Source organism: Rhinoderma darwinii, chromosome 13 (genome assembly GCF_050947455.1).
Source record: "Rhinoderma darwinii isolate aRhiDar2 chromosome 13, aRhiDar2.hap1, whole genome shotgun sequence".
NCBI lineage: Eukaryota > Metazoa > Chordata > Amphibia > Anura > Rhinodermatidae > Rhinoderma > Rhinoderma darwinii.
Window position 1 is genome coordinate 36866102 of NC_134699.1, and position 25679 is coordinate 36891780.

Here is a 25679-nt window from a genome sequence, read left to right on the forward strand (position 1 = left end):
CAATACGTTGGCAAACATCTGCCCATTCATTTGAATGGGTTTGCCAACGTACTGTGCACACGACCTGTAATTTACGGGTCGTTTGACAGCCGTCAAACGACGATGCGTAAATTGACTGCCTTGGCAAAGAAGTGCAGGACACTTCTTTGCAACGTAATTTGAGCCGTTCTTCATTGAAGTCAATGAAGAGCAGCTCAAGATTTACGAGCGTCAGACGCCTCGCATAATGCGAGGAGCTTTTACGTCTGAAACGACGCAGCCGTTTTCTCCTGAAACCAGTTAGTCTTTTCAGACGTAAAAGACAGTTCACGGGTGCACATACCCTTATAGTACGGGACAGTTCCCCCGCAGCGAGGCAGTAATTCCTAGCGTCATAGTTAACCATGATGCTAGGAGCCCAGCTGCCTGAAGTGTTTGGTCCAGGAAAGGTGGCCCGTATTCTACAGACCGAAGATACGTGTGAATCCGGCCTAAAATGTTCATGCTGGCTATGATCGAAAGGTTTCCGAACATACGGTTCATTACAGTTTACTGCATACCTGCAGAGTGCCCATGCTGCCCAATCTACTGCAATAAGCACATACAATGGGCACGAGCATAAGAACTGGATCATAAAAGGTAGCCTGGTCTGACAAATCACATTTTCTTTGACGTGGCTGGCCAGAAGATTCACGGACCTGCGGCACCAGGATGTACTATGGTAAGGCATTCGGTGGAGGAAGTGTTTTTCTGGGCAGTGTTCTGCTGGGAACTCTTAGGTCCTTGCTTTCACATGGGGGTTTCTTCAACACTTTTTCACCTACCTTAACATTGTTCATGGCAAAAGTATTTAATGGCAGTGACCTCTTTCAGCAGGATAACACACCCCACCACACTGCAAGACAAGAGTTCAAGCTGTTGACTTGACCGCTAAAATCCCCAGATCACAATCCCAATCCATGGAGGCCCCACCTGAAAATTTATAGGATTTAAAAGCTCTGCGGTCACATCTTGGTGCCAGATTCTACAGGACACCTTAAGAGGTATTGTGAAGTCCATGACTCAATGGGTCAGAGTAGTTTTGGCAGCATGAGGAAGGGGCCGATAAAATAATGGCAGGTGGTTTAAAAGGTTACACCGAATGCTCTACAAGGGGAAACTGACATTTTCCAGCAGCTTGCAATAGTCCTTTTCCAACTTGTATGTTATGTGAAAAATATCCAGAATTGTTCCTTTCCAAAACAAAACTGTGCTTGTAAAGTTTTATCTAACAGCTCCCAATGAACTGCATGGAATCAGGCAAGCTGGGAAATGAATACTAGCCAGTATAATATAGGGACCACATCAATTGGATATCAATATAAAGAATCTTTATATATTTCCTCTTTAGGGTCTCCTACTGGCTCGACAAAAATCTGCACTGTGTGAACCCGGCCTAACATGTTTTAGCCTTTGCCAAGTGTGCTGGTTATAAACAGAGAAACAAGATGTAGTAACAAAGTAGTTTTTATACAACTTAAGTGCTTCACAGAAAAACCCAAACATTACAAGACCGGAATCTTAACAGCAAAATGAACCATATAAATTGTATCTTCCACAACGCAGCAAAGTTTATTTTGGAGATACCCCAGATCACAGGCAGTGAGGTACAGTTTTCATACACAAGGTAAAGGTCAAGGAGAAGTACAAGACTGCGCCAAGGTTTCAAGTCGCCAGTTTAGCAATGACCAAGGGGTCATGGGTATAAGGGTCAAATGCTGGAAGTTCTTGCTTCTGTCAGGTGCTCTTTGGATCACGTAGTGGGTCTCAGTATCTGTAATGATCAGGCTTGAACGGTCCCTCCTTTTCAAGGCCAAGGTACTTGGCTTGTTTTTCCGTAAGCTTTGTCAGTTTTACTCCAAGCTTGTCTAGGTGAGCAGCAGCCACGGCTTCGTCAAGCTGCAAAAATAAGTAGATGGACATTAGGCAGTCGTATTATAAGAGCAGTTCTATGTCCGCTAAAATAAACAGAATTCAGGACACTCCCAAAATGTGTTCTCGTTACCCAGAAGTTCAGTAGTTATTGCAGTTAGTCTTTTCGTTATACAACCTCAGATCTAAAAATAAAAAAAGTGAAGACCTCCCGCTTCCATCAGATGAATCCCCCCCCCCCCTCCCTATGAAGGAATTAGCCTTGAAGTGGTTGCATCAAACACAAAACCTTTTCAATATGACCCATTAGGGCAGATGTACATGGGGGGGGGGGGGGGGGGGGGGCAGGGTGCCTTCTATAAGCCAGAAGTGGAGCGCTGTGCAAGTGCAGCTCCTGCAAATCCAGATGAGTATGTATTACATGCTCTGCCATTTATACGAGTTGTGTTGTAAAACTGGATTCACACTGGATGGAAATGCTGTGGATTTTTTGTATGGAAAATTCCACAGATTACAGTCCCAGCCACGTGGATGAGAGGTGATCATCCACACGCTGCTGAACATTTTCCGGATGGAAAGTAGAGCATGCTGCAGATTTAAAAAAATAAAATATATATATATATATATATATATAAATATAAAATAATATCTGCAAAACATGCAATAAGCACAATGCATATGAATGGAGTTTACAGAACCCTATTCACACACTGTGCAATAATTCTATGCAGATTTAGAGGGGTTGTGCACTACCGGACAACTTCTGACCTATGCACCAGACAGGTCATCAGTATATCATTGGAGCGGGTCAGAGACCCTGCACCGAACAGCTGCTCCGATGGCCTGCAGGCACCGGGTGTTACGGCCCATTATGCAATGTACAAAGCCGGAAGCAGTTGGCTCCATACATTGCATAGCGGCCACGCTGCTGAACAGCTCCTACTCACCTGAATAGGAGCATAGCAGCAGTACTGTAGCTCAGCCGCTATTCCATGACCGGAGCGATCTGCTTCCGGCATGGACTTCCGGTGCCCGGATGCAGCGAGAGTGGCTTAATAGTGCGGGGTCCGGGTGTTGGATCCCCACAGATCATGTACTGATGACTTATCCGGTGGAGAAGTCGGTAGTCCAGTAGTAGATAACCCCTTTAAAAGGACATGTCGAAGATTTTTAAAGTCTACAGCAAGCACGGTCCTGAATGTCTTCCAGATTGGTAACAGGTTTCTGGTGGGTGAAGTATCATGTGCTATATGGTCCTATGATTTATATTGTATGGACGTGGTCTTGGTGTAAACCATGGTCCTAGCATGGGCATTATTGTTATGCATGTAGTTGGTGTGTATATATATAGTATGGCCTGTATTTGAAATTTAATTTGTGCCATCAACAAATTTTTCCCTGCCTTACGATATACACGGTCCGTTTATTCTACATTTGTTTTTATGGGTGTGTTTTTAAACCGCATGTACAACTGTTCGTATGTCTTCAATAAAGACTTTTGTATTTTTCCATACAAGGATGGATACGGTCTTATTACAGCATCTAAGGGAAGTTTTTCCTCGGTGTACATGGGAACAGGTTTCACCTATTGCATCTTCAGACAATTTCCAGTGGAAAAATGTATGTAAAACCACTGTCTGAGGCCTAATGATTGTAGAACGCTAGTTCTGCCACTTTCTATATACTTTGTGAGGAGTCCTCATCATTTTCAAATCATGCAGTACGGTTTCATCTCAGCACTGTCTCTTCTGCTCCTAGAAACCATGGATTCAGGTCTTCAAGGAGTAGTAGATTCTCAGAACTTGCGACAACCCCAAGTTTAAGTGGTGCATACACAATCTAAGAGCGGAATCAAGTCATATGTCCCAAACATGAATTTGGTGCCATTAGGATCTGAATGTTATCTGAAGCATATGGCTTACTCAGATCATATGCACGGCTTCTGTATTTCTAAGATATACTATGAATGTGTGATCGCTGGAAGCCCTTGCAAACAGATCCCCACTGATCACACATGTGAAATGTCCTAGCCATCAAAATGTAGAGCAGGAGTGCCCAACTTGCAACCCGCAATGCAGTTCTGTCTGGCCCCCAACCATGAGGGCACAGACATGCCCTTCTGTGTTGCAATAGTTCATAAAGACAACGGACGCAGAACAGAAAGTGCCACCATTAGACAGAAGCGCCATTCTTCCCTTGCATATGATATACATCGCTGCTGTATCTGATGAGTCAAATTTAAGATTCTGGCCTCCTCTCAATAGGATGACAAAGCCAATTTAAGAGCCAGCAGGGAGCCCTCAATTAAATTACTAAGAGAAACCAACTTAAAGAGTTTATCAACCGCAGTAAAAAGATGGAAAAGGCAGAATTAGACCGGTTACCCTTGCCAAGCCTCACTTACACCATCTTCACTTGTTGGCCCACATGTAAATATCCATCTCTGCATTAACTGTTTCAGCATGAACTGCCAGAGGGTCGAGAAATAGTTAAACTGACGCCCTGTAGAGAAAGTCCTAATAATGCCAAGTCTACTATGGGAGACCAGAAAACACTGCACCAATAGTAAAGGTTGCATTTTTTTTCCCCTCATCGAAATAGCTCCCCCTTATTCATGGGCTGTATCTGGTATTGCAGCTTAGCCCCAATCCCTTGAATGGGACAAGTGGCAAGTCTAGTGCAGTTTCCGTAACAAAAAGAAGACATTTCTTCTAGTCACAACCCCTTTGGCGAGGAAATTGTATTTGTTGCATTTGGAGGAAGGAGATCATTTTTGTGAAAAAAAATAAAAGGCAGGAATACAAATCGCCTAGAGCGCTTACCTTCTTGGGTAGGAAATACACTCCTACAGGATATTTATCAGTGTTGGTCCAAAGTTCAACTTGAGCCATAACCTGATTGGTAAACGAGTTACTCATAACAAAGCTCGGGTGACCCATAGCACATCCTAAATTCACCAGACGGCCCTCAGCAAGAAGAATGATGTGCCGTTTATTTTTCAAGAGGTATCTGTCCACCTGTTAACAAGTCAGGTTAAAGGTTACAACAAAAACACCTACATTTCTATTTATAATGGCACACAACTTTTATACCCCTTAACTAGGGGTCAATCTGTATATAGCCGCTATGAGCATGCATAAGGCATTGACATTTTAACCCCTTCCTGACATTTGACGTATCAAGGGTGAAGTATAGAGCGGGCTCACGGAGTAAACCCGCTCCATATGATGCCAGTATCGGCTGTTTGTTACATCGTGTGCGATTCCGCTTGTTTAACTCATTAAATGCCGCGGTGAATAGCGTCCGCAGAATTTAAATTGTTAGAAAGAGGAGGGCGTCTCGCTCTAACAGCTCATCGAGCCGCCCGCAACGCAAATACGGAGGGGTGATTGTTGCTATGGCTGCCTGGGGGCCTAATGAAGGCCCCCAGGTCTGCCATCTTTGTGCTCCTATTAAGTGCTGCCTCTGGCAGGGCTTAATAGTTGCATGTCAGAATCCCGATATACTGCAATACACGATCTAACCATTGCTGGTTGAAGTCCCCTAGGACTTAATAAAAACAAATAAAAATTTAAAAAAAAAAACAAAAAAAAAAAAACACCCCTTTTCCCATTTTCCCCCTAGAGCATAGTATATATATTTAAAAAAAAAAAAAAAAAAAAAAAAAAAAGTATCGCCACGTCCTTGAAATTATGAACTATTAGAAAGTCATTATTTAACCCGCACAGTAAACGCAATATATAAAAAAAATAAAGTTATGGCTCTAGGAATTCGGAGACACAAATAAATTTTACGCTTAGGTTTTTACTTGTAAAATATAGAAAAAAAATATATATTTAGTATTGCCGTAATCCTATAGACCCACAGAATAAAAGTTAACATGTTGTTTTAATTGCACAGTGAATTCCGTAAAAACGGTGTGCAAAAAACCATGGAGGAATCAGTTTTCATTTTCTACCCCACAAATAATTTTTCCCCCATTTCCTAGTACATAAGGAAAAATAAAACGGTGCTAAGAAAAAACTACAACTCGTCCTGCAAAAATCAAGCCCTCATAGTACTATATTTGGCGGGGAAAAAAAAACAAAAAAAACACAACGTTATGGCTTTTGAAAGGTGGGGAGGAAAAAAAACGAAAATCTGAAAAAAAGGGCTGCGGCGGGAAGGGGTTAATCACCACAAAGCGATCGTGGACGGCATCCTCATTTAATACATTTCTCACCACTAGGGGACAAATCTGTATGTGGCATGCAGATAAGCCCTCTGGTGGTGGAAACAGGTAGTTCATGTATATGGAAACACTACAGCCTAAAGAGGCTCTGTCACCAGATTTTGCAACCCCTATCTCCTATTGCAGCAGATCGGCGCTGCAATGTAGATAAGAGTAATGTGTTTTTTGTTTTGTTTTTTTTTTTAAAAACAAGCATTTTTGGCCAGTTATGACCATTTTTATATTTATGCAAATGAGGCTTTCTAAAGTACAACTGGGCGTGTTTAAAGTTATGTACAAGTGGGCATGTATTGTGTATGTACATCGGGGCGTTTTTACTTCTACTAGCTGGGCGTTGTGAATAGAAGTGTATGATGCTGACGAATCAGCATCATCCACTTCTCTTCGTTAACACCCAGCTTCTGGCAGTGCACAGACACAGTCGATGTAGCTACTTACCTGCAAACGCCGATGCTGCTGCAGAATCAACTGTAGCCTCTGGTGCCGATGTGTCCTCGCTCGTCCGACACATGCAGGACCTGGGGCAGGAAGTGACATCACAGCGTGATCTCTGGAGAACATGTTGTGTGTCTGCACTGCCAGAAGCTGGGCGTTGTGAAGAGAAGTGGATGATGCGGATTCGTCAGCATCATACACTTCTATTCACAACGCCCAGCTAGTAAAAGAAGTAAAAACGCCCCGATGTACACACATAATACACGCCCACTTGTACATAACTTTAAACACGCCCAGTTGTACTTTAGAAAGCCTCATTTGCATAAATATAAAAATGGTCATAACTTGGCCAAAAATGCTCGTTTTTTTTAAAAATAAATAAAAAAAAAGTTACTGTTATCTACATTGCAGCGCTGATCTGCTGCAATAGGATAGGGGGTTGAAAAATCTGGTGACAGAGCCTCTAAGTTTAATTAAAAAAAAATTAAAAACACCCCCACGAGTGACCAACACTTAGACCATCTTGTTCAATTTTTGATGCAATTTTATTTGAAGATACTTCTTGAATTGTAGCTGTAAACAAAATATGGCAAGTCTATTACAGAAACTAGGCCAAGTACAAACAAACGGACTAGTTTTGACAGAAGGTCATGGCACTGGAATATTGGATTCATTGAGACGGCTCTTAAGAAATATGCGAGTTAGCTGAAGGAACATTGAACTCAAATGCCTGTCCCGGGAATAAAAACCCTCATGTACAAGGATGGCGCAGGGCCCTTTAGGACAAAATTAGATGCAGACTAGAACCGTTCAGAACCCCTAGTAAACAGATCTTTATTCTGCACTAAATCAAAGTTACTAGACATTCTGTACAAAATTTAATTAAAAAATAATAAAAACTGCGACAGCCCCAGCTGCAGAGAATTCACCTCTAAACCTAGTGAAGGGCAGGATACCTCAGAACCACAAGGGGTTACACCGATGCAAGACAATTTTAGCTCTACATGTTTATATAATTGGGACTTTTCATAACCGATCATTTCATATTTAAGCCCCCGAACACATTTCACAGTTTTAAGTCGTTTACCTGCGGTTTGATGTTCACTTTCTTAACGGCGTTTTTATTCAACCACTTCACATCCAGTTCAATGTCAAAGTGACCAATGTTGCATACAATGGAATCGTCCTTCATCTCCTCAAAGTGTCTGAATGATGAAAGAACAGACAAGTTACATCAGATTAGGGACCGGTCTGTCATGTAGTAAGAGTTTACATAGTTTGCCAGTGCCCACCAAAAGGACAGGGACACGAGGGGCTGCTCCCAACCGGAGGGATGCCCGCAATACAAAGCCACTCTATAGAAATTAATTAGACAACTAACTATTGCCAGCATTCGCTGCGGAATGGGTGGTCTTTGAAGCAGTTTAAAGGGAAGCTAGACTTAGAAGTTTTGTTTTGATTTTTTTTTTTTGACATGTCTGACATTTTGACCGGTGGGGGTCCGAGCACGGAGACCCCCACAGATTGCTAAAACCAAGGGGCAAAACCGCTCGGGCGAGGGCGGTGTCGCTTAGTCTGATGGGCTTCTCTCAGGAGAGCGGTGTGAGCGGTGTACGGGCTCAGTAGAATGTATGAGTCTGTACACAGTTTGCTCGGCTATCAGAGGGAAAACCGATCAAAAACTTTGCAGAACCGCACTCACCCGAGCGCTTCTACCATTTAGTTTTAGCGATCCGTGGGGGGGGGGGGGGGGGGGTCTCTGTACTCGGACGCCACCAAGATGGTTTGTTTGGTTTTTTTAAAGTCTAGTTACCCTTTAAGGATTTTTGATCACGTCAGTGCAGATAACACTGCAGCACGTCTTGGCATGAAGTTGAGAATAAACGCTTACTTTCCGTCCACGATGTCAGTGCATCCTGTTGTAGTGACAAATATGTTCCCTTCTTTGCAAGCTTCATCCATCGTGGTGACCTCATAACCTGATAAAAAAGACAGACCAGTCAAATCATCGATTTCTTAGCTACACAACCAGTGACATCCTCCTCCCCAGCTAAATACCCAAGCTGACCACAGTAACGTTATTTTTATTGCATAATTTTTCTAAACCTATAGACCAAGTTATATTCTTCACGCAGGGTGTTCGTTAACTTGATAAAGTCACTACCAGCTTGTGAAAAAAAAAAAAAAAAAAAAAAAAAAAAAAAAAAAAAAAAAAAAAAAAAAAAAAAAATCGCACCCATTACCCATGAAAAATGAGCAGGTTGCACTTTATACACAGACTACACAGTATCCTTACCCTCCATAGCCGCCTGCAGGGCATTGATGGGGTCAATCTCTGTAATGATGACTCTAGCACCAAACGCTCTCAATGCCTGAGCACAGCCTTTCCCGACATCTCCATAGCCAGCAACCACTGCCACCTTCCCTGCGATCATAACATCGGTGGCACGCTTAATGCCATCAATGAGCGACTCTCGGCAACCATACAAGTTATCAAATTTACTCTGTAGAGGGGAGAAAAAAAATTTTTTTTTTTACAAACGTGCTCTCATGTTTCAATCTGGCCTATCCCCTTATCGTCACACGGTGCAGGAGATCCTCCGGTACAAATATACAACAGTCCCCACTACTAGATTTCACATGGTCATCAGCACCCATGATGCCCGACAGGAGCAATCAAAAGAAAAAAAACTGTATGAACTATATATATATTAAGGAATAGGCATTAACTAGTCCCCACCTTGGTTACTGAATCATTGACATTAATAGCTGGAATCTTTAGGGTCCCCTCATTTTTCATTTTGTACAGGTTGTGCACCCCAGTTGTGGTCTCTTCAGAGATGCCTTTAATGCCTGAGAACAAACAAAAAAACAAAACAAAAAAAATAAAAAAACACTAGTATCAGTTTTTGCCTCACTTTATTTAACCAAACAGGAGTGGACACATAAGGAAGGAAATGCGTCACTATTCTTCATACATTTCCTTCCTTTTGGATTCACTTTGGGTTTTGTGCTAAAACCATGTGCCAAAAAGCAGCCTAAAAGATGAAAAAATAAAAAAGGTAAGGTTTTTGCTGGGCAATTGTGGTTAGTTGCCTTTCTCTCCCCCCCCCCCCCCCCCCCCTTAGGCTTTCCTACAGGACTTCAATTATAGATATATAAACTACAATTCCCATCCTGTCCTGACAGCCGCTGGCTGGAATAATGAAGTCTTTGGCATGCTGGAGAGTAGTAGTTTCACAACAGCTGGCATGCCGAAGGTTGCCAGCCCCTGATTTTTTTGCCTAAAACAAGAAAAACTTCTACTAACCTTCTTTTGCCCTGTATACATTATATAATCTCTTACATCATTTCACTCATATACAAATCAGTTTGTTTCTACAGGCTCGTCATACACGTTCAGTAGCACAGCCTGTCAAATGCTGCCACCTTGTGATAACAAAGTTACCTACATGGGGTAAAACAAACAGTTTGGGAAGTGCCTATTAACCCCTTCCTGCTGCAGCCATTTTTTCAATTAAATTTTTTCCTACCACAACACAAAACTTATAGATTTTTCTGTCTATAGTCCTATGAGGGCTTGATTTTTATGGGACAAGTTAGGATGGGTTCACACAGTTTTTTTGCAGGAGGAAAATCTGCCTCAAAATTCAGTTTCAAATTTTGAGGCAGATTTTCCTCTGCCTGCACGCTGTTTTAGGCCCATTCAGAACCGTGGGCATAAAACGCCACAAAATACGCTTTCTCTGACTCCCATTGATGTCAATGGGAGATCGGAGGCGTAAACGCCTGAAGATAGGGCATGTCCCTTTCTCGGGCGAGCTGGTTTTACGGCTCGCGGCAACAAAAAAAAAAAAAAAAAAAAAAACTCAGCCTCCCATTGAAATCAATGGGAGGCATTTTCAAATGTTTTTTTGGTGCGTTTTGCAAGGCGGTTTCCATGCCAAAAAAATCTGAACTCCCCCTTAATTTTTCATGGCACTATTTAATGTAATAGGAAATGGGTAAAAAAATAAAAAAAAAATTGTGGGATAGTAAAGGAAAAATACACACGATTCCTCCAAATCTTTTTACGCTTCGCTTTTATGGAGTTCACCGTGCAATTAAAATGACAGTTAATTCTGATGGTCATTAGGATTTCGGTGACAGCAAATGTATAGTTTTTTTCTCTATATTATACGAGGGGGGGGGGGAATAAGCTGCAAAATTGTAAAGTAAAAATAGAAAATTTTATTTGGAGAGCCATAACTTTTACGTTGATCAAGAAGCATTATGGCATATTTTTTGCCGGTTAAGCTGTAGTTTTTAATGGTACCATTTTGGGGAGCGTGCAAGATTGATCGCTTTGTATTAAATTTGAGGGAGATAGGGGTGCCAAAAAAAAATAAATAAAAAAATAAACTATTTGAGTGAATACATTTTATTTTTATGGGGTACGCCATGCAGGTTACGTAATAGTTCAGACTTTTAGCGATGCGGTGATACCATTTACATTTATTTTTTTACAATGCTTTAGTGCCCCTAAATGGGAAATGTTTTTTTTTTCTTAAAGTAGCTAAATGTTCGACAAACTTCGCGACGCGTCAGTAGTTTGTATTGGTGGGGGTCCGAGCACGAAGACCCCCACCAATCGCTAGAACGAAGCAGCTGAAGCCCTCGTGTGAGCGCTTAGCGTCTGTTCGGCTTTTTCCGGAAAAAAAAAAAATTTAAATCGGTGAACGGACTTAATAGTAAGTCTATGTGCCCGTACTCGATACATCGGCTTCCCGGAAAAAGCCGAACAGACACGAAGCAGCTGAGCGCTCACACAAATGCCTCAGCTGCTTTGTTCTAGCGATTGGTGGGAGTCTGTGCTCAGACCCCCACCAATAGAAACGTCTGCCACGTCACTACGACATGTCAGAAGTTTGTCCACCCCACTAGACACCACTTCAGATTTTTTTTTTTTTTACATTTTGTCAGTGCTCAAAAGGAGCACAAAGGTGGCAGGACCTGGGGGCCTTCATTAGGCCCCTTGGCTGCCGTAGCAACTGTTGGCACCACACAATCGCATCGCAGGGGGGCCGACGAGCTGTTAGAGAGGGTCGCCCCCTCTTTCTATCAATTTAAATGCCGCGGTCATTATCCACGGTGTTAATTAATGGGTTAAACGAGCGGGATCGCTCTTGAGCGCGATCCCACTCGTTACTGCAAAGTGTCAGATGCAGCATACAGCCAGCACCCGCATTATACAGAGCGGGCTCAGCCCGTGCCATACTTCCCTTACCCAGCTATGATGTAGGTATATATCAAATGTCGGGAAGGGTTTAAAAGCAGCTGGGATCCTCACCTTTGAGTAAGTCCGCGTGTTTGGTGTGAACAAGGTTGGTAAGATCTCCACCATCATCAAGGATCATGTTCAGGGGTTTGCCACCAGGAAAGAACAAAGTCTGCTCAATACACCAGATGTATTCTTCATCGGTCTCTCCCTTCCAGGCATAGACTGTAACAAGGTCGAGAACATTACACTCATGCAGTAACCACCATAATAAGGACTCAAACAAGTGTATTACGACTCCAAGCATCATGTCAGAAACAGACTCCGTCCGGCGAGATTAGGATAAGCTTTGGGAAAGGCTCTCCCGATTTCTCAGAACAGGATACCATCAAGTCCTTGGCTATAAACCTACGGCTCCTGCATGTAGCCATAACACGTGTGTAAAGATAAAGACCCTGAAAGAGTCTGGTTATTCAATGCCACTCACCTGGAACACCAGTTTTGGCAATGGCTGCAGCAGCATGATCCTGAGTTGAAAAGATATTACAGCTGGACCACTGCACCTGGAAAAAGGAACACCGTATACATTACATATACAAGTGAATGACCACCATCACTGGTTCCCCCTCACGAAGACTTATCCGGGTTTTTAAAATGGATCGGTGGGTGTCAGACTCTTGCCATCCCTGACGACTAGCTGTATGAAGGCGCTCTACCGCTCATACGAGCACCGTAGCCCCTTTATTGCTTACACGGTCTTCCCTTTTGTTCGTACTTGCACAGACGCTACAAATATTATAGTGCGTTCAAGATATTGCTAAACGGGGCAGTGGCGCAATACCTTGTACAGCCGCTACACGCGTAATGGTGTGCAAATACGAACAAAAAGGGAAGCCACGTAAACAAGAATGTGGCTGCAGCGCTAGTACGAGCATGGCAGCCCCTTCATACAGCTAATTGTTGGGTGCCAAGCATGGGAATCCATCTGATCTAATATTGATGTCCTATCCGAAGGATAGGTCATCAATTTTAAAACCCAGGATAACCCGCTTTAATGCAATGGCTTACACAAACTACGTTGTTGGATATGGCTCAGCCCAGTGCTTAGCAATACTTTAGCCAGAAACCGGGTGAGATCTCCACATCTGTGCAGTGGTCACTCCGTTTACTGGAGAAGGTAACCAATTGGCATACCTCAGCTCCCAGCGCGGTCAGGGTCTCTATAAGGACAGCTGTCTGGAGTGTCATGTGCAGGCATCCAGCGATCCTGGCTCCCTTCAGAGGCTTGGTCTCAGAATACATGTCTCTCATCTTCATCAGCCCAGGCATCTCATTTTCTGCAATTTCAATGGCTTTACGACCCCATTCGGCCAAAGTGATGTCCGCTACAGAAAACAGATAATATTAGCTTTCCTTTATAGCGATACATTTATTGGATGATCTTTATTCGGATTTCTAAAGTTTCCCATTCTACTGAAAGCTGGAGCGACAGCCCCTAAGGGAACTAAAACTGCAGCCACGTTAGGCTTCAGTCACATCTGCATCAGGGCTCCGTTCTGGCGTTCCGTCGGAGCTTCCCATCAGAACAGAACCCAGACTGAAACTATAGGTTTCCATTTGCATCACCATTGATTTCAATGGCGACAGATCCGATGCAAACAGTTTTTATTTGTCTCAGTTGTGCAAGGGTTCAGTCTATGGTATTGATTCTGCCAAAATGACAGAACCCCTGCACAACAGAGATGAACCGAACCCATTAGCACCAGATCCGTCACCATTGACATCAATGGTGATGCAAACTGAAAACCTATGGTTTCCATTTGTTTCAGTCAGGGTTCCGTTCTGACGGGAAGCTCCGATGGAGCGAAGCCCTGACACAGATGTGAACAAAGCCTTAGTTATTTAGGCTTCCAGAATAATAAACTGAACACTATCCTACTGGGCTAAATATTGAGGTGCATATTCAGATCTTGAATGGGTGATTTTACCTATTCACACCTGGCAAGAACGGTCACATTTACAATACACATTCAGGCCAAGAACAGGTGAAGCGATTGATTTTCAGCCTTTTGTGCTGTCTAGATGAACCAGTGCAGTTAACATTAAATAAACAGCCTGGGGAGAGAAAGCTGCAGATTGAACTTGGCAGAGAAAGTGAATCGTACCATAACAGGCATGCCATTAAAAGAGGCGCTACACATCAGATTAACGTCGCTGATCCGGCCAACCATCCAAAGTGTAGTATTAGACATTCATTCTGCAGACAATAGGGGCAAAAACAAACATACCCGATCCCTTTTTCAGGGGAGATAAGTCGTTGCCAGACCTCTCCCCATGTATGGTGGAGGGGGGATAGCTATCTGAAGGAGTGATCAGGGGTTTCAAAGTGAATGGCCTTTCCTTAGGGTAGGCCATCTATATTAGACTGGTGGGGGTCCAATGCTCAGCTGGTGGGGGGGATCCAACTGTTGACATCTCTGCCCACTGTTTGTCATCAATTTTCTTCCTGGTATACGACATGTCACTAGTGACGTGTCGTGTATGGGCTGGTGTGTTATACAGCCAGTAATGTGCATGTGTGGTCCCTGCTGTTCGAGAGAGGACAGCAGGGACCACGCATTTCTGGTTGTATAGCAGAACAGCCCATATATGTCATTTGTGACGGGTCATATACCAGGAGGAAAATGGATAAACAGCGGGCAGAGAGTGACACCACCAGTCATGTGCCCCACGGCAGCATTGGGAAACAAAGCCAATTTGGAAACCAAGTACATTACAAATGTATTTACATTCACAAAGCATTAAACACATACAAAGTTTAAAATCATAAAAACCCCTTCAAGGATAGGCCATCAATTTTAAAATCCCAGAGAAGTCTTGAGATTTCCAGGTCTGTAATTGCCATTTTTATGCAGGTAGAACAATACCAAGAGCTACAGCCCCTAAGGCCTAATGCACACGTCAGTATTCTAGTCAGTATTTGGAAGCCAAAACCAGGAGTGGAACATAAACAGAGCACTTATAATGGAAAGATTTGCACCTCTTCCATGTTTTGGACCCACTCCTGGTTTTGGCTTCCAAAAACTGAAGCAAAATAGTGACCAGAATAACGATGTGTGCATAAGTTCTCAAGACTGGTAGCGGTGCCCCTGGATCAAGCGTTGATGGCGTATCTAATTGACGTGTCATCAATATTACTGGTGGTAAAACCCTGCTAGATTGGATCACCTCCATAGAAGTAGTCAGATTGGACACCTCCAGGTGTCAGACATCGCCTGCAGCAGTAAATCACGTGACACCGTCGTTTCCAACTGACATTTGATTTCTGCTTAGCATTTTGTGACATTTTGACACACTACAAGTCACATTAAAATAATTCCACGCTCTTTTCATATTGCAGTATCCGATATCAGGATACAGAGTAGTTGGGTTTACAGGTCTTTCCCAGAGAAAGATGAAAAAATGGATGAGAAAGGTTGGGAAGCAGCGCTAACACCATCTTGGAAGTTCTTTTCAGGAAGATCTGGGACTGCAGCTATTCAATTGCTTCGGCTACATTCATACAAGGCAAATACGCTGCATAAAGATTCACAGCGTATCCGCTCTAGCGGCCGCATGGAATTCCGGCCGAAAGACTATACCAAATTGTTCAGCCTGAATGTCCACTGTGGAAAACTGCACATTTAACAAAAACACATACTTACCCTCTGACGTCCTGCAGACCGGCCTCCCGGGGTGATGTTTTATCCCATGTGACCGCTGCAGCCTCTGATTGGCTGCAGCGGTCACATGAGATAAAGTGTCACCCCAGGAGGCCAGTTGGGACAAAGAAGCAGAGTTCTGGGTAAAAAAAAAAATCTTGCAGCAGGATTGCAGCTTTTCCACTGAAAAAAACAATATCTGCTATTTGTTGCAGGTTTTACCACCCCATTGAATCCAATGGGGGAAACCCGCAACACAAGAGCAGTGATTATGCAAATAAAATTTAAACAAAAAAAAACAAACGATTTTAGCGGTTTTTTCACTCATCGTTTACGCAGTGTATGGATGAGATTTGTTCCGATCTCACCCACTTTGCTGCTACTGTGTTATGCTGCAGATTTTCCACAACTAAATTCATTGCGGAAAAGCCGCAGTATTTATGCTACATGTGAATTTACCCTTATAAATATTAAAAGCAAAAATGCACTTGCAACAGACGCTGGCACACTAAATAATTCGCATTGCGGCCAACGCTACGTGCGGCCTTAACCTTAGGCCATGTATACACAAATTCTGTGTCCACATCCGCAGACATTCTGCAACCCCATTCACCCGAAGAAATCTGCATGAAATAATTAACGAGCTGCTGATTTTGCACAGAAAGCCAAGATAGTGAACGAATGAATTACAATGGGGCTAATCCACTTGCAGATATCCAGGCATATCCATAGAGTTTGAGCCGCTGATTTCTGCCGTGGATGCCAGGTTTGAATATAGTCCTAGGGTCATCACTTTGGATCTCCAACTGTGCCCAAGATTCCTTTATGGTGCTTCTATGCAATCAATTTAGGATGAAGACAATAACGCGGGTGACAAGGTTGATCCTCACACCGAACCAGAAGAGGACAGACAAGTAGTGTTATCATGGGGACACCGAAATAGAAGCGCTACCGACAAAGGGCCCTTTGCTTCAGAGCGCTGATACTGCACAGAGCCCACATTTTCATGTAAAATAACTTCTGAAATGCAAAACTGGGGGTGCTGTAGAGAGCTACACCACCGGCTACTATACACACGGGCAACTTTTCCTCCATATTTTGGAGCCTGTTTCAGGGATAAAAGTGCTAAAATAGCTGAAGAACCACTGGTCCCTGGGAGAAACGTTCTCCCAAACAAAGAGAAGCGCTCTTTTTACATACAACACAAAATATAGGACAGGAGGTCAAGGCACTCTTTTGGAGGAGAGATACTATCTATGCCCAGGACTATTGGTTTTTTTCCTGCTTCGTGTCAATATATTCCACATTGATGCGCACATGCAATTTCGCCCATCACTGGCATTCGCAGGACAAGACATTGCACGCCAGATTAGTTCTATAGCCCAGGTGCCTCTTTACATAAATACAGAATGTCTTTACATAAATACAGAATGTCTTTTATAAGACACAGGGTGTTCTGCCCAGCGGCACAGAACAGCACGGAGGCAACTGACAGCTCCTATTACAACACGTGCCAAATCATGGACGCTGCCGGCTCCGTGATGCATGCTGGGAGTTGAAGTCCCACAACCTTAGATAAACAGCTTCCAGCCGCTACGAAATACTACAACTCCCAAGAAGCTCTGGTGTGCTGAGCTGGACAAGCGGCAGCGTGCTGTCCACATGAAGCAGTGCAGAGCCATGATTGCATGAGGAGGAGCTGGGGCAGAGGGGCTGCAGATCACCTTATTGCTTTGTCATATTACAGCTTAATCCCAGGTCACAGCAGAATCTCCTACAACACCAGATTAAGATTTTATTCTAAATTGTGTTTCTAGGATACTCAGTGATAACCACCCTCATTATGCAAAAATCGCTGAAGTCTTCTGCGTACACATTTCTCGAAAAATGGCAATCATGCCAATTTTACCAACCTGGCAATCACTGGTGATTGCTCCAATTACCCCATAAAGCTATAGTTTCATGCCAAGCAAAAGTCACATGGCGCACATACCCCATGTAGCGCAGTGTCAATCACACCAGTACTACTTGCCCTCAAAAAAAATAAAAATCTATGTAAAGATCAGTTAGCAGCTAGTCCTAGCCCATCAATGCACACAATGGGACGGGGGCTTTAGAGGGTGCTGGCTGGTAAACCGCTTACCACAATAAAGAACAAAAAATGAATTATGACGAAGATAACAGATGCACAAAATAAATCTTTACTGTCATGGCTATCCTTACAAAGCCATCTGACAGTTTTAACGCACGAACTACAAATCCCAGCAAGCAATGCAATTGAGGCATCATTAGAACATGCTGGGAGTCGATGTTATACAACAGTCTAGGATCTTACAGCAGTGGCAAGTGGATGCATTGTGCACCAAGCTACAAACCCGATGAACACAGGCGTCCAGCCTCAAAAGCAACGCATGGGCATCACTGCAACCAGCTAATGAGAACCCCTGTATAGAATGCCATAGCTCAAACCGTTCAATGCCAGGGCACACGTGATGCTGCGCCGCTTACCAACTTTGTAGGGTAGTTTCTCAGACATGATGAAGAGCAAGAAGACCGCACGCCGAGCTTGGAAACCAGAAGTCGAAAAGAAGGTGTGCAGGCGAGGTCCCTTTAAGAATAACCCGCTCTACGCCATATAAGGCAGAAAGGGGGCGGAGTCTGTGTCATCTGACTGAGGCCCCGTCATCTGACCTATTTGAACGACGAGAGGAGCGACCTATAGCAGGTGAAAGAGCGCTTGTGTACGCTCCGCCCCTACCAGCTGTCATTGGTTGTGACCAGTGGACCTTGAGACTGCGTGACGTCACGTATCAGTGGGCAAAGGTTCCGGGGTGATAGTGTTTGTGTTGCAATTAATGAATGTTCATCTGCTGTCATTAGATTCAGTAATACAGAGGCATACACATGGTGATGTCACATGAAGGGTGTATTCACACGTACAGGTTTTGATCAGTCTTTTGTATGCAGTTTTGAATTCAAAACCTGGTAGATTCAAATAAGGGGGGAGAGTAGTATCTGACTTTTATACTTTCTCTCCCTTTAGGGGCACACCTGGTTTTGGCTTGAAAAACTGCATAAAAAAACCTGATCAAAATCTGCACGTGTAAATACACCCTGATGGGAAAATTGCATCACAGGAATCATGCACGCAACGATGTCTCTGTAGAGGTGTTATCCACATAGTGATGTCACTGTACCAGGATAATCCACTAAGTGAAGTTACAGCACAGGAATAGTGCAAACAGTGATGTCACAATACAGGGATAATGCACAAAGCGATATTAAAGCACAAGAATAATGTACACCGTGATGTCACTGTACAGAGATAAGGCACACAATAATGTCAGAGCAAAGGCATAATGCACTTCAAAATGTCACCATGCACACTGTGACATCACAGAAGAGGAAAAATATACAAAGATGTCACCGTACAAGGAAAATGCATGCAGCAGGGACGTGACGCCTAACGCCCCCTTTAAATTTTGGGTGACCCACTTGCGTTATCTATAGTCATTTTTTACGGCAACTTACCTCTGAGTTGAGATGGGCCCCTTTAGTTGATGGGCCCCATAGAAGCTACTTATGCCTTCTACCCTGGTAGTTACACTTATGCAGACACTATATTTTGTTATGGACACTGGCCAAAAACACTTTTTTATGGACTATCCGTGAATTTACTGATATCTGGAAACCCTGCCAATAAAAAACTATGTGTCTATTGTCTACAATTACTTCACAGAAGATCATCTATGTGTCATGAGGATCGGATGATTGCTGAACCTTTTCATCGCCATCTCCAATGCTTTAACTACAGTATTTGAGAACTATATAAATATTTAGGGTACACTATAAGGCCCCATGCACACAGCCATAATTTTGATCCCCAATTGCGGACCGTAATTGCGGATCAAAGTACGGATCCATTCATTTCTATTGCCCACGGATACCTTCCCGTATATTTACGGGAAGGTGTCCAGGCCGTAGAAATGACCTGCAAAAAATAAGACGTCCTATTTTTTTTATTATACGGACCATGCTCCCATACTTTATAATGGGAGCACGGCACGAAAATGCGAGTGACTCCGTGGCCAGGTGTGCCCGTAATCACCGGCCGTGATCCCATTTCTGACCTTTTTTTCCAAGCAGTTATGCCCCAGTTTATATATTGACATATTGATTTCTATTAAATCAAAGGTGGGGGGGAAGCTAGCTACTTCCTGTCTCACCTATGTCACCACTAAGCTTCACAGCATTCCCTGATTTATAAAAAAACAAACAAACATTGATCTAGTAATCCATAAATTAGGGTGAAGGTTCCAGTCTGTCGGACCCATCCTGGAAGGGTCACTGCAGTCACAACAATCTCCCGCTTTACCCACTACAACCTAGTTTGTTAACTATAAATAACGAGGCAAAAAACATGATGATTTAAGGTGTGTGGGGCTAGGCCACAGCTTTTATTTGACAAGAGTAAGGGCCTTGCACTTTCAATTTGACAAGTCTCAGTGCACCAGGATGCCAGGCTTCCGTCTGCTCGGTGATGACGCTGTTATCGCTCTGCTGTTGTCCAGCAAAGTCCTTCACGCGGCCAAGCTGTGACAACTTTTAATGACAGTAATAAAATTCAAAAACAAGTAAAACATTTTTGGCAATACATCTTTCTAAGGCCTCATGCACACGAACGTGCTTTTGCGGCCGCAATAACCCTGAAAAATCCGCGGGAGAATTGCGGCCCCATTCATTCCTATGGGTCCATGCACACGACTGTGGTTAGTGTTTAGTGTGCTGCAGTCCAGGCTCATAGCAAATAATGGTCGCGGCCATGTGCACAGCCCGTGATTTGCGGGCGGCTTGCAGGTGACACTCCGCCCCCGGCCGACCAGGAAATCACAGCCGTGCACATGGTTACGGTCGTGTGCATGAGGCCTTAAAAAGTGGCGGGGGGAGGGTGGTCAGAGGTCTTAATCCAGCCTGGGGCAAAGGTCAGAGAGGTGACGGAGCAATTATTAGTCCCTAGAGAGCTAATATGGCTGTCAATGGCAGCTGTAAAACAGCTACTGACAGTCCCAGAAATTGAAGGCAAGAATTGAGAAGTACAAACAGTTGCGCTTAGAAAAGAAGACTGCACACAGTAGGATAACAGTCAAGTTTTCATTTCTGACTGACGGTATAAGGCCTCATGCACACGACCGTAGTGGTGTGCACGGGCTGTGATTTGCGGCTCGGATGGCCACGGAGTGTCACCCGCGGCCACTCGCAAATGACAGGCAGTGCACATTGCCGTGTGCATTCATTTCAACGAGCCCGGACAATCGGTCGTGTGCATGGGCCAATTGAAGAGAATGGGGCTGTAATTCACCCGCAGATTGGGGGTGAATTGCGGCTGCAAAAATACATTTGTGTGCATGGGGCCTTAGTGACTGACTTTCATCCTGTCACAGGACAGATCCAACGTCTGTCTGGTTTCTCATAGCTATCTGAATACATTTAGTGTTTTGTTTTCGCAATGTAAAACCTGCGATAATATTGTATAATTTATTAAAGGGTTTTTTTCCACTGCCGGGACCCCCACGGATCCTAAAATGAAGGAGCAGCCACAATGCCACGCCGCATTGATGCAGTAATTCATGCAAAAGGAGCCCCGACCAAGTACTGAGGGCATATACTGGACATACTTTTCAGTAGGACGAGATTTCGGTATTAAAACTCATTTTTGAAATTGGGCTTATATAATATTCTAATTTTCTGAGACACTAAATTAACTGTTACCATAATCATCAACATTAAAAGAAAAAAATGCTGGAAATAGATCACTCGGTGTGAATTATATAATATGTGAGTTTCACTTTTTGAATTTAATTTCCGAAATAAATTAACTTTTGGATGATATAATAAAATAATAATGAGGATGGGGGGATGGAGTACATTTTCACATCTTGTTGGGGATATATGTTTAGAATACATATTTGGAGGTCTACTCATTGTAGCTGTTATTAGCTAATGGTAATTGCATTATAGCATTTTTAGTCCCCTTTAATATGCCCTATATCCAGCCAATTATTTATCAGCAATAATTTATTTTAGGCCTTATGCACATGCTTTTTTTGTCCGAAATGTATCTGCATTTTTGTGGATAAATTGCGGACCTATTCGATTATATGGCCTCATGCACACTACCATGGTTTTCGCGGAACCGTGTGGTTCCCAAGATTCCGGGCCGCAAAAACTCAGGACAAGTCATTTTACGGTCCGGATTTGCTGCTTCAAAAACTGGTGACATTAATTTTTTTTTCCTGTTGCAGATCCATGAATCCTGATGATACACGGATGCACAACAAAAGGTTTTCTTGCAGACAAATGGACCGCAACGGATCTGTGGTTTTGCAGCCCGCAAATCCACTACGGCCGTTTACAAAAGGCCTTAGAGAGTGACTCTGTCCCTAAACAGTTATGATGTAAATATAATTCTATACTTTTATATTGACACTGTAACATTTTATACATTAACCACTTAAAACTCAGACGTCAGTTCCATTGTTTCCCCTACGATAAAGAAGATAATCCTGCCATTTCTGTGACGTCCTTTTTTCTTCTTCTTCTTTTTAATAAACATCCCTGTAGATCTGGACCTTTTATCTCTATAAACCATTACCTGGTCATTAGCCGTTGTATGTCTGAATGAAAGCAGATGGAAAATACTGAATTCAAACGTCATATTCCCTGTTACTGATGTTGTTTCTTCTACAGATGTCTATCTTACAATATGATTGGCGCCGTTATCATATGTCACCAACAGGATGTTGACTCTTACTATTAATGTATTCATCTTAACTTCAATGAATACTAATATAAATGTGACCTTTACTTAAGGTTTATCTATTAACTGAAGCCACTAGGACAGAGTTGACGCGTCTTCTTACATTCCGCACGATCAGCACTGCATGACAATATTTGAAGACCGATACATATTGGAAGTCATTTATGAGAAGATGATTGGCTCAGATGAGGTCCCATAAAGCTTCCATTCTAAATCAATGGAGATTGGTTGATGTATATTTTATTTCTCCGATAAACCTTCTTATGAAAAGACACATTACTTGGCATTTTGCACAGGGGCACCTTGACGCTATTACATGACAGCCAATGCAAGTGCCACCTATCTTTTAGATGTGTACACACTGTGCTCGCTTAGGCCTAATGCACACGACCGTAGTGATTTTTCAGTCCGTAAAACCACGGATCCGTTGTCTGTATTTGCGGACCTTTTGTAGTGCATCCGTGTGTCATCAGTATTGACGGATCGACAATAAAAAAAAGGGAGGCTGGAACGCCCTGAGCCGGTCACATGTTCCGCAAATACGGACAGTACATTGACATGTTTTGCAACCCGGCCTCGCGGCTCCCACACAGATCCGTCAATATCACGGTTGTGTGCATGGGGCCATATAAATGAATGGGTTCGTGTGCTTTCCACAACTGAGCTGTAATACCAGATACAACCCATGGACAGATGTGGCATAGTTTTTGGAAAAAAACAACCATGTTTTACTAATCCTGTACCACCTCTTTAACCAGTTGACCACGCTTTGCGTCCATCCTCGTCATGTGCGGCTGGGCGTTGCCACATCATGATGAGCATAAATGTCATGCTGATCGCGTGATCACATGCAAGAGTGCCCACAAGATTAGAACCGAAGCAACGGCTGTAATATGCAGCCGCAGCCCCACTGTAATGGCTGAGATCAGAGAAACCTCTTCACCATTAACCCGTTGAATGTCACGAACAAAGCTGACCGCAGCATTCAAAGGAAAATCAGAAGGGAATCCCTGTGATGCGATCAAGGGGCATACCATCTATGGACAGAGTGCCCAGGGTCCATTAAAAAACCCCAGGGCTGTCTGACCATATTTCATGTTGTTAGGGCAAACTTAACCCCTTTCCACTGCAGCCATTTTTCAGATTTTAATTGTAACTTTTTCCTCCATTCTTTTTTGTGCTTAGTTTTTACGGATTTCACAGTGCAATTAAAACATGTTTATTCTGAGGGTCAATACAATTACCGCAATACCAAATATATATCGTTTTTTTCTATATTTTACTACTTTTACAAGAAAAATATGAAAAATAACATTTATTTTGTGTCGCCAAATTCTGAGAGCCATAATTTTTTTATTTTTCGGTCAATTAAGCGGTATGAGGGCTTATTTTTTGCGGGATAAGCTGTAGTTTATAATAATACCATTTTGGGGGACATGCGAAGTTTTGATCACTTTTTATTCCATTTTTTTTGTGGGAGATGAGGTGACCAAAAAAATAGCGATTCTGGCGGTTAAATTTTTTTTTTATGGTGTACACCGTGCGGGTTAAATAATGATATATTGTAATAGTTCAGACTTTTACGGATGCGGCGATACCAATTATGTTTATTTATTTATAATGCTTTATCGCTAGCACTATATACTGCAATACTAATGTATTGCAATATATCGTCTTTCTGACATGCTTCTATTAAGCATGCCAGAGGCAAAGATGACGGACCTGGGGGCCTTCATTGGGGCCCCAGGCTGCCATAGCATTTATCGCCACCCTGCGATTGCATTGCGGGGGGTGTGATGAGCTGCAAGAGGGGGTTGCTATTGACCGCAGCATTTAATGGGTTAAACGAGCGGGTTCGCGCTCGAGCATGATCCCGCTCGTTACTGTGAAGGGTTTGTCCAGTCCCTAAAAATTCATGACTTATCCTCAGGTTAGGCCATCAATATCTGGTGGGTTGGGGTCCGACTCCCGGGACCCCCGCCGATCAGCTGTTTTGAAGGGGGTGCAGCAGTCGCATTCACTTCAATGGGAGAAAAGGCTGCAATACCTGTGAATCGCTGCTACATAGTGTGAGCGAGGACAAATGAAGGGGAAGTAGCATTCATACGGGCGCTGCGTCCCCTTAAAAACAGCTGATTGGCGGGGGTCCTCGACCTGTCACCTATTAATTGTCTATCCTGAGGATAGGCCATACATTTTTAGGGACTGGACAACCCCTTTGAGTATGCCCATGCAACTGTCCGTGTACTATCAGTACACAAGCTAATGTACTGGCATATACTGTAGATATATGTCAGTACAATAAAGTGGAAAAATCTAAATAAAAATGTATAATCCCTTTAAGGGATTAAAAAAAAAGTTTAATTATTATTACTAAAAAAAGTAACGTTAAAAAATCTGTACATAAAATACACGCAAATGCAATTTTACAAAAAATAAACTTTATTAGATATAAATCCCAAGACATAAAATAATTTACACATACTTAGTATTGTCACGACTGTCACAACCTGCACAACAAATTTCTAGCGTCATTTATGATGAACGATGTATGCTGTAAAAATGTATATAAATGAAACGATAATGTAGATGTACCAAAAAATGTCTCCTACATAAAGTAAAACTCGTCCTGCATAAAACAAAGTCTCATACAGCTATGTTGGATAAAAAATATAAAAGTTATAAGCGCGGGGATGCAAAGAGAATAAAATAAAAAAAATTGTTCTGTCCTCATACCCAAAATTGGTCCGTTTCTTAAGGGGTTATGAACGGATGGTGGTGGTAATCCGTTAAAATATATATATACACATTTGAATTGACTGCACTGACAGTTTTTCTCCATGTTCGCACTCCGAAATACAATAGGCAATTTTAGCACAACACGCAATTTTTGTTTTTTGTTTCTCATTTTTCTGCTATGCAAGTCTAGGTATAACATAAACAGCCTGCAAATGTAGCTCAAGGTCCCTGATTATATCAGAACATTTCACATTCCTGCCAGAATAGAAAACCCGACCAAAAAGACTGACACAACTTATCCTGAAGTAACCCGGGATATTCCACCAATCAGAACCAATGAAATCTTGTCAGCCGCGTACTCCCCCTGCAATGTTCACTGTCCTCTTCACTAAAATAACACATGTGACTTTCTGCAAAAATAATAATAAACATTGTCTCTAGCAAATTAATATTTGTTTTTCTTTTTTTACTTTCTGGCATACCCGAAAAAAAAACAACAACAACTTGCCAACAGGAGCATTAAAGGGTTATTCCCATCTTGTAATGTTATGGCATGTCGTTAGGTTATTACATTATGATTGGTGGGGGCTTACCTCTCCCATCCCCCCT

General features: G+C 42.8%; 1 protein-coding gene across 1 annotated transcript; it reads right to left on the reverse strand.

Annotated features, from left to right (window-relative positions):
* Positions 1-1469: 1469 nt before the first annotated feature.
* Positions 1470-18131, reverse strand: AHCY (adenosylhomocysteinase). Its single transcript, XM_075846224.1, has 10 exons — positions 18023-18131; positions 13008-13198; positions 12301-12376; positions 11886-12038; positions 9297-9409; positions 8853-9060; positions 8448-8535; positions 7644-7761; positions 4713-4907; positions 1470-1917 (listed from the first exon to the last, which is right to left on the reverse strand). The coding sequence occupies exons 1-10, from the start codon at positions 18048-18050 to the stop codon at positions 1786-1788; spliced, it is 1302 nt and encodes a 433-aa protein (XP_075702339.1). The 5' UTR covers positions 18051-18131; the 3' UTR covers positions 1470-1785.
* Between the last annotated feature and the right edge of the window lie 7548 nt (positions 18132-25679).

Excerpts from the sequence above, each read along its gene's own strand:
- AHCY (XM_075846224.1), bottom strand. The coding sequence starts at position 18,050 with ATGTCTGAGAAACTACCCTACAAAGTTG. Across the intron at positions 12,377-13,007 it reads TGACCGCGCTGGGAGCTGAG|GTGCAGTGGTCCAGCTGTAA; the intron begins GTATGCCAATTG and ends TCCTTTTTCCAG. Across the intron at positions 4,908-7,643 it reads AAGTGAACATCAAACCGCAG|GTGGACAGATACCTCTTGAA; the intron begins GTAAACGACTTA and ends ACTTGTTAACAG.